The following is a 14,240-nucleotide window of genomic DNA, read 5'->3' as shown; positions in this document are numbered from 1 at the left end:
TGTCCATCGCCCCCCACGCCACACGCCGCTGTCATGGTAGTAAACCCCAAGGACAAGAGCTCGTCCTCCACAACGCCAGCGTCGAAAGACCGCAAGAAGAACCGAGCCAAGAGTGAGCGAGGCCCCGCCACCGACAAGAAACCGGTCCGCATCCCCCCCCCCCCCCCCCCCGCGTCAAACCTGCTGAACCGAGCTCAATTGCGTTGAGCTCAAAACTATCAATGTATCATACCGAATAATTTATATCTCCATCTTATATCGCGAGACTATGCCAGAAGAACCCTCACAGTTCATCGATATACATATAGTTTATATAAAGTGTTGCTTTCATTCATTTATCGTGTAGTTTGGGCAGCTCTTGATTGAATGCCTAGCTCAACGAGTAGCCTGGGAGTGTGGCGCGTGGTGCGAAGGTAAAGACGCCGGGCTCGTACGACTCGACGTGCGAAGCCATCTGCGCGACCGAGCAGCAGCCGCAGCAGAAGCTGAAAGCGGCGTCCTCAGCGTGCGAGCCGGGAATACTGAAGAGTGTTCGGATACGCCAGCGCAACCGCATCATGCAGAGCGCCGAGATGACAGCACACAGCCAGAAGAGAAAGTCAAAGAAGCCACTGTGAGTGGACACCGCGATAAGCGCCAATACGTAGAGGCCTCCAAAGATGCCGAGCACGTGGTAGAACGGCATCAGACCAAGACGAGCCGAGATCTGAGCCACTACCAGTCCAGGACAGCAGCAAGACGTGACACCTACACAACAGAACCAAAATTGTCAATAGATACTCGTAGCATAAGTTGCAAGATGAAGAGACCTTACCATTGGGTACAATCGAGTCTGTGAAGCCGAATAGTCCAGTCTTCCAGCGACCAGTCACAATGCCATTAGCGTCGACACCCTGAGTGCTGTTGTCACCATCAGTCATGTTAACCGTCACGTCGGCTTGCTTGGTCGGTGGCTCGAACTGCATGCTCACTGAAATGAGGCTTTCGACGCTGAGAGGAATTCGAGGAATGAATCGAGTTTCAATTGAGATCAAGTCTTACTCATCCTGCGGCTGGGGCAACGGGTACTTCACGTTCTGATCCCTAACATTAGGGCAGATTTAGAGTATTTCTGGCTAACGGTACTGTATCGCCACATTTTAATTATCTAATTTGAAGCGAAGTACAGTACTGGACATTTAAAATGTTTCAACTAATCTAACGTTATGTTGAAATTCTTGCTACATGTCAAATACAGCGAACTTTGCGGTTATCACCTTGAAATTCGGCCTCGTTCTCAGTGTCACTATCATCGTCGTCGTTGTCGAAGAAGTCCATCTCAAAGCCTGCATTCACTGCCCCCAGTCGTTGTCCAGACTCCAGATCTACGGCCACGTGCACATAACGCGTCTCGTTCATCTTGTTCTCCATCGCGTGTAGCTTCCGACGCAAGTACACGAAGCTTGCAGCGAGGACAATCGAGCAGACGACTGTCGGAGCCACAATATGGTAAAAAGTCCAATGCGCAGCCTCCATTTTAGGCGTCACCAGGGCCATCAGAAGGAATAATTGCATGTCAAACGTGCCGTGAACTAGGACAGCAGGGAGGATTACTGCCATCTTGGTACGCCATCGTCCTAGGTCCGTTTTAGCAGCGTTGGTGCCTCTCTGTTCGCTGCCACCTTGTCGGTGAGCCAGTAGCCGTTCGGCCATACGTACGCCCGTTATGCCACCACATATACAATGCAGTGGCGCGCTCGAGATACCGCGTAGAGCTGCAGTTTCCATCTTGTCGCGAAAAGTAGGGGCCAAGAGCGAGAAGGCCGAGTTTTCCATGACGGAAAAGCCCAGTGCAGCTGCAACAACCGCAAGAAACACCACGAACGCGTGGTTGGCATGTGGGCGGTGGTAGAACAGCAGTCGACTCGGATGACACATCATTCCTCGCAATGCCCCATGACGTTGTTGACGTTGCTTGAGTACCGAAAAGGCCGGGGTCGATCCACTCTTGGCTTTACAGCAACATAAGATGTTAACGCAACATCCACATCTTGAGTTGCTACAGCAACATGTGCCCTGGACGACCCAGAACTTAAGAAACTCTTCGACGAGTCCAGCTACGATAAAGGCGAAGCACAAGAGGAATACAAAGTAGCCGACAGTTTTGTCGACCTGGAGACTCATCAGCATCTTCCCTAGCTTCATGTTGTGTACTGGAGCTGGCCGGCCATCGCCTGGAGCGTCGAAATACTTGTGTAGTTGGCTCAAAATGGAGGCGCGTTGGTCGAAAAAGCATAAAGACGCCAGCAAAGGACCCAAAGTCAATTGGCCAATAAGGGCCAACACTGGGCCCATGATGGCCGCACCCAGAAACGTCCTAAAGAGCTGCTCGATCTCTCGATCTCTGTGAAAATATAACATTAGCTTTGAGTTACATGGAATATCAGAATTTCATGGACGTACGTGACGCCGTGATGTTGTTGTTGACGGAAAACCCATCGGAAGAAGACAAACACGGGTATTGACAACACGAAGAGCACTGGAAGCACTTGAATCTGGCCGAGAATCTGAAGGTTATGCGGTATTGATGACATTAATTTCGACTGGTTACGTGGACTAATGGGGATACAATGAACGGACGACGTACAGCAAGGAAGAGGGAAAAGATCAGTAGAGCCACGACGTACTGTCGCCGACTGTAGCGCTGCAGCTTGGCCAGCACGAGCATGGCGTCGACGGAGCCGATAAGGGTACACTGGAGAAAGGGGTACGCTTACGTAGCAAACATCAGCTACCTGACTAATCACATAAAAACTCATAAATATGTTGTTCCATAGGTCAACTTCAACTTGGCCATTCAATTACATTTAACGTTAGCTATTTGTTTTCTTCTACTTAGAGCTACGCTTTCTCGCAGCCCGATTCATCCGATGTGCAGAGCTGGCAGATCTGTGAAAGGTACGAGCGTTTGCAGCCGAACTCGGACTCGGCACACAGCGGACTATTCTCGTAGCACGACGGATTCAGCGCCGCCAGCTCGCTCTCCCTGGGCAGTGCACGCATGACGCCGCCGTCACTAGTCGCTGGGTTCGATGCGATCAGCGCGTCATAAGCAGACACGAGCTTCTCGACACGCTCAGAGTTGGCGGCGCTATCGCCCGGGTCAGCCCAGAAGTCGAGGCCCTCCACAAGGTCCACGACGGAGGACAGAATGCCGGTCAAGAGAGACACGACTCCGGTCACGATAGACACACTGAACTCGACCCCACCGGCCTTACAGAATTCCTTGTAGTCGGCGTATTTCTTGCCGGTCTTGGGGTTAATTATGGACGTGATACCCACCACATCATCCAGGAGAATGTAACCCAGAATCTCGTACGTAAAGGTACACGTGACGCCATCGGGCTCTACTCCGACAGGACACATGCCACCGGCATATTTCTTACGACAAGACGCGGTCTTATCGTCCCAGGCTTTCTGCGGACAGCTGTTGGGGAACGAAAACCAGTAGTTGTGTGGGTACGGAGCGATCGCCTCGTTGTCTTGCAGTGTACCGCCGACACAGAAGCCCAAGTCGGGCTGTCCATCGGCACCGATGAACTGGTTGCACACGTCAGGGAACGATCCATCGTCTGTGGGGTTGCACCGACCGCCATCCATGGGCAAGAACGGACAGCTCTCGACGGCGTAGTTGCGCTCGTCTGTGGCGTTCACGTAGTATTCCATCGCGGCGGTAGGCTGCACGGTAGTCGTTTGGTAGAACACGACGTACTTGATGTTGTTTTTGCGCTTACATTTGGTAATTACCGACGCGTTGATGCACTCGGCCTGCACGTACTTGAGGGCACCTTCCACAGACGCCATGTTGACGGTGTCCAATACGGCACGGTACTTCTCGTCGAACGTCTCGTAGTAGGAGGATACGAAGCGTTTGTGCTTCTCGTTCCAATCGGGCATGTCACCCTGCACGCGCACGCCTAACCGTGTCACCTTCTTGAAGGACGAGGCACTGGCGGCAGACGCAGAACCTGAAGCCGACGACGAAGCGGACGCAGACTCCGACGACTCCGTCGAGCCGGAAGCCGTCGTCGACGTGTTCGATGATGACGAAGAGGAGTCGATAGCGGATGAAGCTGAAGCTGATTCCTGGTTTGTGGCGGAGCTGTCCGAAGATTCTGAAGCTGAAGTCGACGTCTGCTGAGCCGAATTCGACCCATCGGAGGACTCGGACATCGTGGTCTGCTGGGTCGGAGAGTCATCTGAGGACTCAGACATCGTGGTCTGCTGGATCGGAGAATCATCAGGGGTTGAAGCCTCGCTGGCGTCGTACTGGGAAATATCATCGTCATTATCTGCGTCATCATCATCTTCGCCATGTTCGGTGGTGCCTACATCAACCTGCAGCGTCCGACTGCCGCTGCCGGCGGGCTTAAAGTCGTTCTGACCAGGGGTGCCACTCGGAGAGGAGGAAGCCGAGCTATCTGCGTCCACACCCGACGAAGTTCCCTTGCTATTAGAGCTGGAGACTGCGGGTGTGTCGCCCTTGATCGGGGTACCATTGTCATTCGGGCTATTGTCGCTGCCCGGCGACGTGGTGTCTTCGTCTAGAGAACCCTGAGCTGGGGTGGCTGTGCCCTGCGTCGTCGAATCGCCGTTGGATTGGCTGGCGGTGTTGGCACCGCTTCCCGACGTACCTGAGCTCGTCGGAGTGTAGCTTGATCCTGAGGAGGGGCCTTGAGTAACATTGCTACCTGCTGTGGAGCTGGACGTAGTGACCTGATCGGCACCACTGCCGGCAGGGCTGGGAGTAGCAGCCGGAGTCGCTGCGCTTCCCTCTGCGCTTCCTGTTGCTAAGCTAGAATCGGTCTGCTGAGTGGCATCACTGCCCGATTTCGAGCTGTAATCGATCTGCTGGGTAGCGTCGCTACCGGCGACGTCGTCGTCTTTTAAGTTGTGGCCCGGTCCATCGCTTCCACTTGTTGTGGAGCTGGAACCGGCAACCTGCTCGACGTCGCCGCCTGCGCTGGAACTGGGGGCGGACACTTGCGTAGCACCACTGCTCGATGTCGAGCTGTAGCTGGTCTGCTGGGTGGCGTCACTACCGGCACTACCGGCAACGTCGTCGCCAGTTGAGCTGTGACCCGGACCATCGCTTCCACTTGTTGTGGAGCTAGAACCGGCAACTTGCATGATGTCGCCACCTGCGCTGGAACTGGGGGCGGACACTTGCGTAGCATCACTGCTCGATGTCGAGCTGTAGCTGGTCTGCTGGGTGGCGTCACTACCGGCATTACCGGCAACATCGTCGCTAGTTGAGCTGTGGCCCGGACCATCACTTCCACTTGTTGTGGAGCTGGAACCGGCAACCTGCTTGATGTTGCCACCTGCGCTGGAACTGGGGGCGGACACTTGCGTAGCACCACTGCTCGATGTCGAGCTGTAGCTGGTCTGCTGGGTGGCGTCACTACCGGCATTACCGGCAACATCGTCGCTAGTTGAGCTGTGGCCCGGACCATCACTTCCACTGGTTGTGGAGCTGGAGCCGGCAACCTGCTTGATGTTGCCACCTGCGCTGGAACTGGGGGCGGACACTTGCGTAGCACCACTGCTCGATGTCGAGCTGTAGTCAGTCTGCTGGGTGGCGTCACTACCGGCGATTACCGGCAACGTCGTCGCCAGTTGAACTGTGGCCCGGTTCATCACTTCCACTGGTTGTGGAGCTGGAACCGGCAACCTGCTTGATGTCGCCACCTGCGCTGGAACCGGGGGCGGAAACTTGCGTGGGATCACTGCCCGGTGAGCTGGGGACCGTAGTCGTGGTCGCTGCGGGGGTGTCGGAGCTGTAGCTGTCCCCGCTATCCGCAAAGCCTGGTCCGGTTTCGCAGATCGTGTCCTTGGCTTCCACGGACACCGTGGTGACGGCCAGCGCCGCGCAGATGGCCAACCCCAAGGAGAAGACCTTCATCACTCAAGGGGCTAAGGGATAACGAGGTGGTGGCCTCAGTGCAAGAGCGGAAGTGAACATATCGGCCAGGAACCGCCGTTGCAAACTTGATCCCTGAACGTGACTGCAACGACCCATCTGTCGTCCGGGAGCACAGATCTGACGGCTGCGGGACGTTGTAGAAGATGTGCAGGATTACAGGCAAGCATTTTGTATGCAGCTGGGGATGCAAGCCGCCCAGATGTCGTCGCGACCGAAAGTTGCAGAGACCTGTCCGGTGCTAACGACTGTATGAGACTGGCATTTCGATGGCCAACCCTGTGGCACTCTATGGAGGTCCGGCTTGAGCCAGCTGGGCGTTGGGTTGTCCGCTATGTCAGCGATGGCCCCACCGACACTCCGGCTTCCGTCGTGCAGCGTCGTACAGTATACAGTGCCGTACTGGCGGCACTGCACCAAGCGATTGCTGCTGCCTGCCACTATCAATTTGTTCTATGGAGAGCTACGGATAGCATGATACTGACGCATTGATACCGTTCTTTTAAGAACGCACCGCCGGCACACTCTGCACTGAGCTTGCAGATCGATCGATAGGTAAGCTGCTAGGTCATGTGGTCGTCCTTGCTGTCAGTCTTGGTAGGTGATACTTCTTTCCTGAGACGCAATTTTGCGGTGGCCAGCATGCTATTTCTCGCCAGCGTTGTAGCAATTTGCCGCAAATTTTGCAGCGCATAACGACCACGGCGCGGGACATCTCTGAAAGGGGTTACGGACCGTTCAGAGCTGTCGTGCGAATGTGAAGGCGAGAAGCGCACAATTCGATCCATTTGATTCGAATGGAGCGAGACGCCTGACGCAAAGGTACATGTGCACACTTGTACAGTGTCCGAGGAGCGTGGTTACCAGTGGTAATACCACTGGTTACATGTAGTGCTGTTGTCATGTTGAGTTACTGTGGAATGATAGTATGATTTTGTCCGACATCTGATATTATTAAAAACAACATTTCCTTCGAGGTATTAATAATTGATGCGATCAGTGATTGAAGACTGTATTTTACTTCGTTTTATTGTGGAGGAATTAACTTTAGCTAGTACAGTACTGCACCCCGTTATCGCAGGGGTAGACCACATAGGATTTGCAAATAAATCAGATTTTAGCGTACAAACCCGTGGTTCATACGGAATCAGGCTCATCACATCCGGAATTTTATCAAAAGTCCTGGGGCGCGAAAACGGGGTGCAGTACTGTAGGTTGGATCCAAAATGGAAAAAAAAGTAGGTGCGTTTTTAAAAAATCAGTAGACTGACACCAAAAATGAGACTGCGTCAAACAAAATGTTACTTATGAACCTTTGAGAGTTATCGAGATAATCGAGCTTAAAGTTGGCCAATTGATTTTCGCACTTAACTGAAACAGATACATTTATTGTAAACTTCCATCGAAAAAACTGTAAGACCACCCTTATTCAATTGCTTTTAACAAGATTTTTTAATTTTATTTTTATAAAAAAAAATAACACTTAAATTTCTAGAATTTAAGTATCGTCATTTCGAGGGCCCATAAATGAAGATAATATTTTTGAGCGACCACAACTTCTTCAGTTTTAAGCATTCTGCAGCTTATAAGGGCTCAAAATATAGAGGAGATGCCCCGCATTTGTATAGAGTGCTTAAATCGCGATTCGTATTTAGGATCATAAATAACATTTTGTTTGACGCAGTCTCAAATATACCTAATGCATAACAAATAATCAAATTTAGAATGACCGTTTAAAATTAAAGAAGATATGAACCAATTGGCGGTGACCCGGGTCACCAACTAATATTAGAGCAAGATCTGAAATATTTATTAAATTTTAGCACCAGGTACTTCAGTATCATTTCTTGTTTGGACTGCGATCCTTCCACTGTTGGCTCAAATGAGCGACCCTCCTACGACATAACGACGAGCTGGCGGCACAGGTGGCTCGAGTCAGACTGCACCACGGAAGAAAAAAAAGCCTCGGAATCGACTTACTGCATTTGAGCGTGCTTGTGCCCTACTTGGCACTGGGAAAGTTGAGCAGTAAAACTCAAATCGTTGTCGTTAAAATATTTATCGATTCCTGCCGAGTATTTAACTTACTATCCGGATGAATCAGCATTCAGCGAGAATAAGGACGAGCCTAGTGACGCTAGCAAAGGTGCAAGAAGTACGAAGAGAAAAGTAGCTGTATGAGTGCAAGCAAAGCGACTAATTGGACGACCTCGGAAGCAACAAGCTCATACAACAAAATTCACATTTATCCTGCGCTTTCTGACACCCCGTCCACAAATACCAAGTAGCCTGCATATCGATGATTCGAATTCGGGCACTTCTAGCAGCACAGTGATGATAATGATCACGCAGTCGACGCCAATAGCAATAATTCAGTATCGGCAACCTCAGATATTGATGGCGACACCACATATTTTAGGAACGACATCATTTAGCTTAACTCGGACGTAGGATCGAAGCTGCAGTGCATCCAGAGCTGCAGCAAGGAAAGGATAGTCGGCATTGCCTGATTACAGAAACTTAAAAAATGCATATGTTTTATGACAAAATTGCTGAGTACCGGGTCATTGGTGTGACCCGGGTCACCGCCAACTGTTTCATACTAGCCGAGTGCCGCCGCTACGCGGCGGGTAAGAATGAATGTCGTTCCTTGTATTTTGCCTCCGTTCCGCTCGCCACGGGCTCGCTTCACTACTCGCACGGTAGGGTGGCAGATTGTGGCTCAGGCGGGCCCAAAGGCCCGCAGGGTTGCAGAAGGTGCCGATTTGGGCCGCCTCGCTGCGCCCGGCAGCTTTTAGGCCAATCGGGGCCACCTTCGCTGCGCTCGGCAGCCAGTAGGAATATTTAAATTATTTTATCCAATGATTTGTCCGGAAAAGCGTGACAGGCACGACTATTTAGTGTGACGGACAGACAGGTTGCTGCAGTAGATGTTTAAGATATATCAAAGTCTTAAAAGTAATATCGTACGACCCGCACAAGGCCACACAGGCCCAATCGTACGATCATACTTATTATTGCTACTGCTAGTACTACCTAGTATTTCCAGTGGAACTCACACCCAAGAAACATTCTCCACTTGATAGAGCTAAAAGAAGACATGACCGTTCTACAGCCAGTCCGTTTCGCAGCTTCTCCTGGCTAATCAGTTTTGAAACCCCATCGCCTTGCCAGGACGAGGTGCTCACGGCCCTTCATTCATCATATTTGCGCTCTAGCAATGACTCCTTACGTGCACTGTTAGCCAAGCCAAAATGTCGGAAACTGCAAACGTGTCACCATTTTCTAAAAGAGACCAGTTAATGAAATTAAAATAAAAGGAGTCGATCCCTGGATGGGTGGAGAAGGACTAGGACCTTGACGCTGGACCAACCGCAGCGCAAGCTGCTCGAGAGCCCCACGCCGAGCTCTTGAAAATCGACGGTCGTAAGCAAGCTTGGCTGCTCGAGCTTCCTGAAGTCGGCGGGCCTTGAGAGTCGGGTTATGCTGCTCCAGGCAGACTTGGCGACCGACATGCTGACAGAACTCGGGCAAGCGACTCGCTCGGACATCGTAGATAGATTAATAAACCTACTTACATCGATAACGTTTTGTTGTGTTTCTGCATCGTCTTGTAAAACGTCTTAATATGTGATCTAACCCTCAACTTCTTATTCCTAATTATACGTACTTACAAGTAGGTTAGTCAATCTACTTACTGATTCCATTTTGGATCCAACCTACTTGCTAAAGTTAATTCCTCTATTATTGTGCTTTGCAGATAGAATGTTCATCCGTTTTATACCCTAGACCCAGCCCTTCCATTCAAAACGCAGAAGCGCTTTAAGAAACGCCTTAGTTCACTGATACAGTCGTGCACCTCCAGTTCGGCACCGGTATCAGTCGATACCCTGCCAAATTTTATGATCACGCGAATCGGATGCGCAATTACCCTTGCCCATCACCACCCTAGCAATTAACCTCAACGGTTTTCCCCTCCTCGCGGAGGGATGACACGCCGCATCGATCTGATTTTAAATTTTGGATCGGACGTCTTCATACAAATACACACTTTGATTTTTACCGTAAAAGACAATGGGACATCGCCCTTCCTCCTACATGTCCCTAGCTCTAGCGAGAAGCACAAGTCAGATCCTGCATGCTTTCACTCCGAACTTGCTCGTTGGGCAACGGAGCGCTTTAAGACCACCCAAGCAGTAAAGCGCACTACCGTCCAGAGTATTCTTAAGCGGTCGGCGGACGTTGCCGCCTTGCCGGATGCCTATCGCGACCGGAAGCGCTGTTGCGCGCCGGCGATTCGCGCGTCTGACGCCAAGATTATGGAGAAGATTGAAGTATATTTTGTACTGAATTAACAAAACACATATCAGTGCACTGGATTTGCGTTCGTTTTTTGCTTTCCGTTGTGCACTTATGCCCTGGCACTGTTGATATGGTCCGCTCTGCCGAATTGGAGGTGCACGACTGTAGCAGATCACACGCTTTACTTTCACTATTTCGACCAATAAGATGCCTTCTTTGAGTCGTCGACATCTGGACTTACGTTTTCTCAAGTCAATTCATTCTATTCATAAATTTCACATAATTTTCGGGTAACCGATCGCTAATTTCGGCAAGCCATGGTTGCTCGAGCGGTCCGTACGGTTGGTTATGGTCATCCAAAACGCGATGACGAAGATGTTCGGACGGATACGGTTAGCTGGAAAAGTACGTTTGCGACCTCTGGAGCTTAACCAAATCGCTGTACTGCTTGCAGTGTAGTATACCTTCGAGGGAAAAGTCCGTCAGCGATGTTCTAGTCTCGTTCCGCTCCTAACTAAAGAGTGAGAAGGCATGCTCCACTGTTGCTGTATTCAGAAATGTACATCAGCACCAGCGCAAAAATCTGCAAAGGCAGGATACGTATCAGCAAAGGGGGCTCACGACTCGGTGACTTCACGATAGCTCTCTGTGTGTTTAATCTAAAATTATGCGAGTCGCTTAGCTTTTCATGAAAATCTTGTGGCGGTCGGTTAGCTCACGCTGCATGCCAGGCTTTTCTTCACGGCCAAATTGCGTGCAGAACTGACAGATAACGCTGGCAACTCTGCTACTTCCCCACGCGATGGTATCTTGAGCCATATTCAGCTCATGCCGTGTGGTAAATTCTGGAGGGCCGCTCTTCTTGGCTCGCGTTGGAATCGCAGCAATACTTGAGTAGGATATTTAGCAATGCTCCGACGCCTCTTCAGTCAGTGTCTTGCCTTAGAGCACTGCCACCGGTAAAGTCAAAGAATAGTGAAAATCGCGCTCTCTTTCTTGTCTAGGTTACCCTGGACGCAAGGACCATATATTCGTCCATGAATCTAGCTGAATTGTACAGCTGTCTGCAACCATGAAGTGCACAGCCTCCCAGGGTGTATTGTAGCGAGATAGCGTGCCAGCGATCAGATCGAAGATGCGTTAAGCCCCGAGGTCTTCCTCAATGTCGAGAGGGCAGGAGGGCAGACGTAGGAAGCAGCGAGAGAAGTAGTCCGTGCTGTCGTAGTACTCAGAGTCGTCCTGCTACTACTCTGATCGACATTGATTTTGTCGGGGATATTTTCACGCACGGGAAACCACTCAGCATCATCGTACGCTGGCTAGCTCATCTCTAGAAATGGGAAATATTAGTCTTTGCACCGAAGAGCGTATCAATTTGATGAAAGCATGGGCAACTTCCCTCTGCAAGACCCCCCCCCCCCCGCCGCCGCCATTCCATTCACGAACCTCGCTTTTGCGAGCTCAAAACTCGTCTGGTTATCGAGCTTGTACCGTGCCGTACGATAGCGACGGAATACGCAGTTCTATTGACTTTGGCACTGCTTTGCCTCCCACGCAGCGGCTAGCTTTGTGTAAATAAAATAGCTTTTTCAATGTTATCCGCGGTAGCAGTGTGTACAAACCCGGCCATTCTGCGAAACCCAGCGATCTTGGCCGTACCGCCACCATGCGTCATTTTCGTTCCATTTGTCGAGCTCCTAGCAATAATGTTAAAGATCGCAAGAATTTCCAGCCACGAGACCATAACATAAAATCAACGACCTCCGACAACCTCCGACCTGTACATAAATGGCGGCACATCTAAGTCAGTAACTCTTAAAATAAATATATTAAGTTTTATTTTTTAACTGTGGGCCACATTGAAAATGTATTCACAAATAAAAAGGAGGGGGGGGGCGGTCTCAGGGCGGTAGCAGTGCAGCGGTGGCAGGGTGGTGGCAGGGCGGCGGCAGAGCGGCAGGGCGGTGGCAGTGCGGCAGAGCGATGGCAGTGTGGCAGTGTGGCAGTGTCGTGGCGGTGGAAGTACGGCAGAGCGGTGGCAGGGCGGCGGCAGAGCGGCAGGGCGGTGGCGGTGGCAGTGCGGCAGAGCGATGGCAGTGCGGCTGTGCGGTGGCAGGGCGGCGGCTGAGCGGCAGGGCGGTGGCGGTAGCAGTACGGCAGAGCGGTGGCAGGGCGGCGGCAGAGCGGCAGAGCGGTGGCGGTGGCAGTGCGGAAGAGCGATTACAGTGTGGCTGTGCGGTGGCAGGGCGGCGGCAGTACGGCAGGGCGGTGGCGGTGGCAGTGCGGCAGAGCGGTGGCAGTACGGCATCAGAGCGGTGGCAGGGCGGCAGGGCGGTGCACAGGAGGCAGCGAGTCGATGTGCTCAAGAATAAATAAGGCAATACATGTACATTTAATTGACGCTTGCTACATAATGCTCTACGCAATATAAAAATAATGGATCTCCACGCAGGGATGTTGCATGTGTTGTTCCTAATGACGAGCAAGCTCCCTGTGGCGTTGCTACCCACCTCGTCTAAAATTTACTACTACATAATGGCATATTAATAATAAGTAAGATTTAAAACTAATGTGTGGTAATGATTGCACTGGTCGGAGAAGTCGGAGAAATGACTTTATGCATATGATATGCCTACATATTATAAAATTTGTAAGAGCATATCCATATTTCCTGAGTCCCCTCCGACCCGATATGTCGGAGCCAACTCCAACGAGGTTCAACCTAACTCTTACCATTTGGATTGGCCAAATCATCTTGTCAAGACCGTACGATTGGCTGTCTAATAGATAAAAATGGATGAGTGGTGATTAATACCAATACTAAAATTAAGTAGGGTCGGAGCGTTGATGATATTCATCCATAACATCTATTTATTACGGTATTCTGTGGGGTCCAGTACCTCTGTCGTCATCGCCTTGTTGGAAACGTGTAAGAGAGACGCGGCGCGGCTCCTCTGTCCCCCGACCACAGCCCCTTTTTCTGTCTCTGCTGCCTAAACGGTAGCAGAGACAGAAAAAGTCAGCGCTTAAAAATCCGAGCGTTGTAGCGCTAACAATTGCATATGAAGTGGTGAAGGGGGTATTCATATAGTCGACTGCCCCTCGCATAGGTTTAGCTTAGCAGCGTCCGACTATCTAAAGGACTATACCCTGCTATTGGCAAAGATCAACACTCAGATGACCAAGCTACAGACCATCAAGGGGCGTGTCATTCTTCGTCGCGTAACGGATTTGTCGTTTCTTCTACGAAACGACACTCGGTGGTCAAGTACCAATGCCCTGGTACAGAGCTATACGCAGCTAAAGACGGCTCTCAATTTTCTGGGGTATGGTACCCTAGTTGAGATCGGTATTCAGCCGCTCTTGCTGCGACGAGCCAAGTCGAAGCGAGTTCATGCGTTTCTTAAGGTGCTCAGCGATTTTGAGTGGATCGGTTAGACACTACAGCGCTCGAGCTAACACTGTCCCCGGCTGTTTGACCTCGTATGTCAGCGCTACCCACAGCCTAAATCTTGCCTCTCACCAACGGCTGCCATCGTCAATAACGTGCACCTTGAAAGTGGCACAATTAACTTTCGCCGAAAAGAATCTCTGGTTGCTGCTGAACACGTAGCCTGTGCTGAGTTCCGGCGTGCCGACCATGGAACGACGAAGGCAACGCCTTATTCGCAGCCTACATCGGAGCTTTCGTTGGTTCAGCAAGCGTTTAAGAGAAACAAGACTGCAAAACGCTCACGGTATACTGATGTATCGCTCGTTCCACCCACGTTCAATAAGTGTGGATGCTACTTCTCGTCGACCAAGCTCGTCTACTCGGACCTGCGGAGGCTACTGGATTCATCAGTATTAGAGACCTTTCGCCACCAGCAGTCGTCGTTCCACTTCAGACCTTCGTTCCAAAAGCTGATTTAGGAACGAGAGTCACAGCCGCCACGTAGGCACCCGACGGAATTCAACTTCTTCTGTGGGCGCGTAC

General features: G+C 51.2%; 4 protein-coding genes across 4 annotated transcripts; all 4 read right to left on the bottom strand.

Annotated features, from left to right (window-relative positions):
• Positions 1-304: 304 nt before the first annotated feature.
• PITG_11863 (uncharacterized protein) lies at positions 305-1,004 on the bottom strand (the record flags this gene model as incomplete). The annotated part of the gene is made up of 2 exons (XM_002901303.1): positions 305-747; positions 815-1,004. 2 exons carry the CDS (start codon positions 963-965, stop codon positions 371-373), a joined length of 528 nt encoding a protein of 175 aa, XP_002901349.1.
• Positions 1,005-1,227: 223 nt separating this feature from the next.
• Positions 1,228-2,730, bottom strand: PITG_11862 (uncharacterized protein; the record flags this gene model as incomplete). The annotated part of the gene is made up of 3 exons (XM_002901302.1): positions 1,228-2,383; positions 2,443-2,546; positions 2,627-2,730. The coding sequence occupies 3 exons, from the start codon at positions 2,705-2,707 to the stop codon at positions 1,228-1,230; spliced, it is 1,341 nt and encodes a 446-aa protein (XP_002901348.1).
• Positions 2,731-2,880: 150 nt separating this feature from the next.
• On the bottom strand, positions 2,881-3,843 carry PITG_11861 (uncharacterized protein; the record flags this gene model as incomplete). Its single annotated transcript, XM_002901301.1, has 1 exon — positions 2,881-3,843. One exon carries the CDS (start codon positions 3,841-3,843, stop codon positions 2,881-2,883), a length of 963 nt encoding a protein of 320 aa, XP_002901347.1.
• Positions 3,844-13,172: 9,329 nt separating this feature from the next.
• On the bottom strand, positions 13,173-13,906 carry PITG_11860 (uncharacterized protein; the record flags this gene model as incomplete). The annotated part of the gene is made up of 2 exons (XM_002901300.1): positions 13,173-13,257; positions 13,788-13,906. The coding sequence occupies 2 exons, from the start codon at positions 13,904-13,906 to the stop codon at positions 13,173-13,175; spliced, it is 204 nt and encodes a 67-aa protein (XP_002901346.1).
• Between the last annotated feature and the right edge of the window lie 334 nt (positions 13,907-14,240).

Source organism: Phytophthora infestans, genomic scaffold, assembly GCF_000142945.1.
Source record: "Phytophthora infestans T30-4 supercont1.21 genomic scaffold, whole genome shotgun sequence".
Lineage (NCBI taxonomy): Eukaryota > Oomycota > Peronosporomycetes > Peronosporales > Peronosporaceae > Phytophthora > Phytophthora infestans.
The sequence above is the reverse complement of the archived record's forward strand: the minus strand, read 5'-3'. Positions and strand labels throughout refer to the sequence as shown.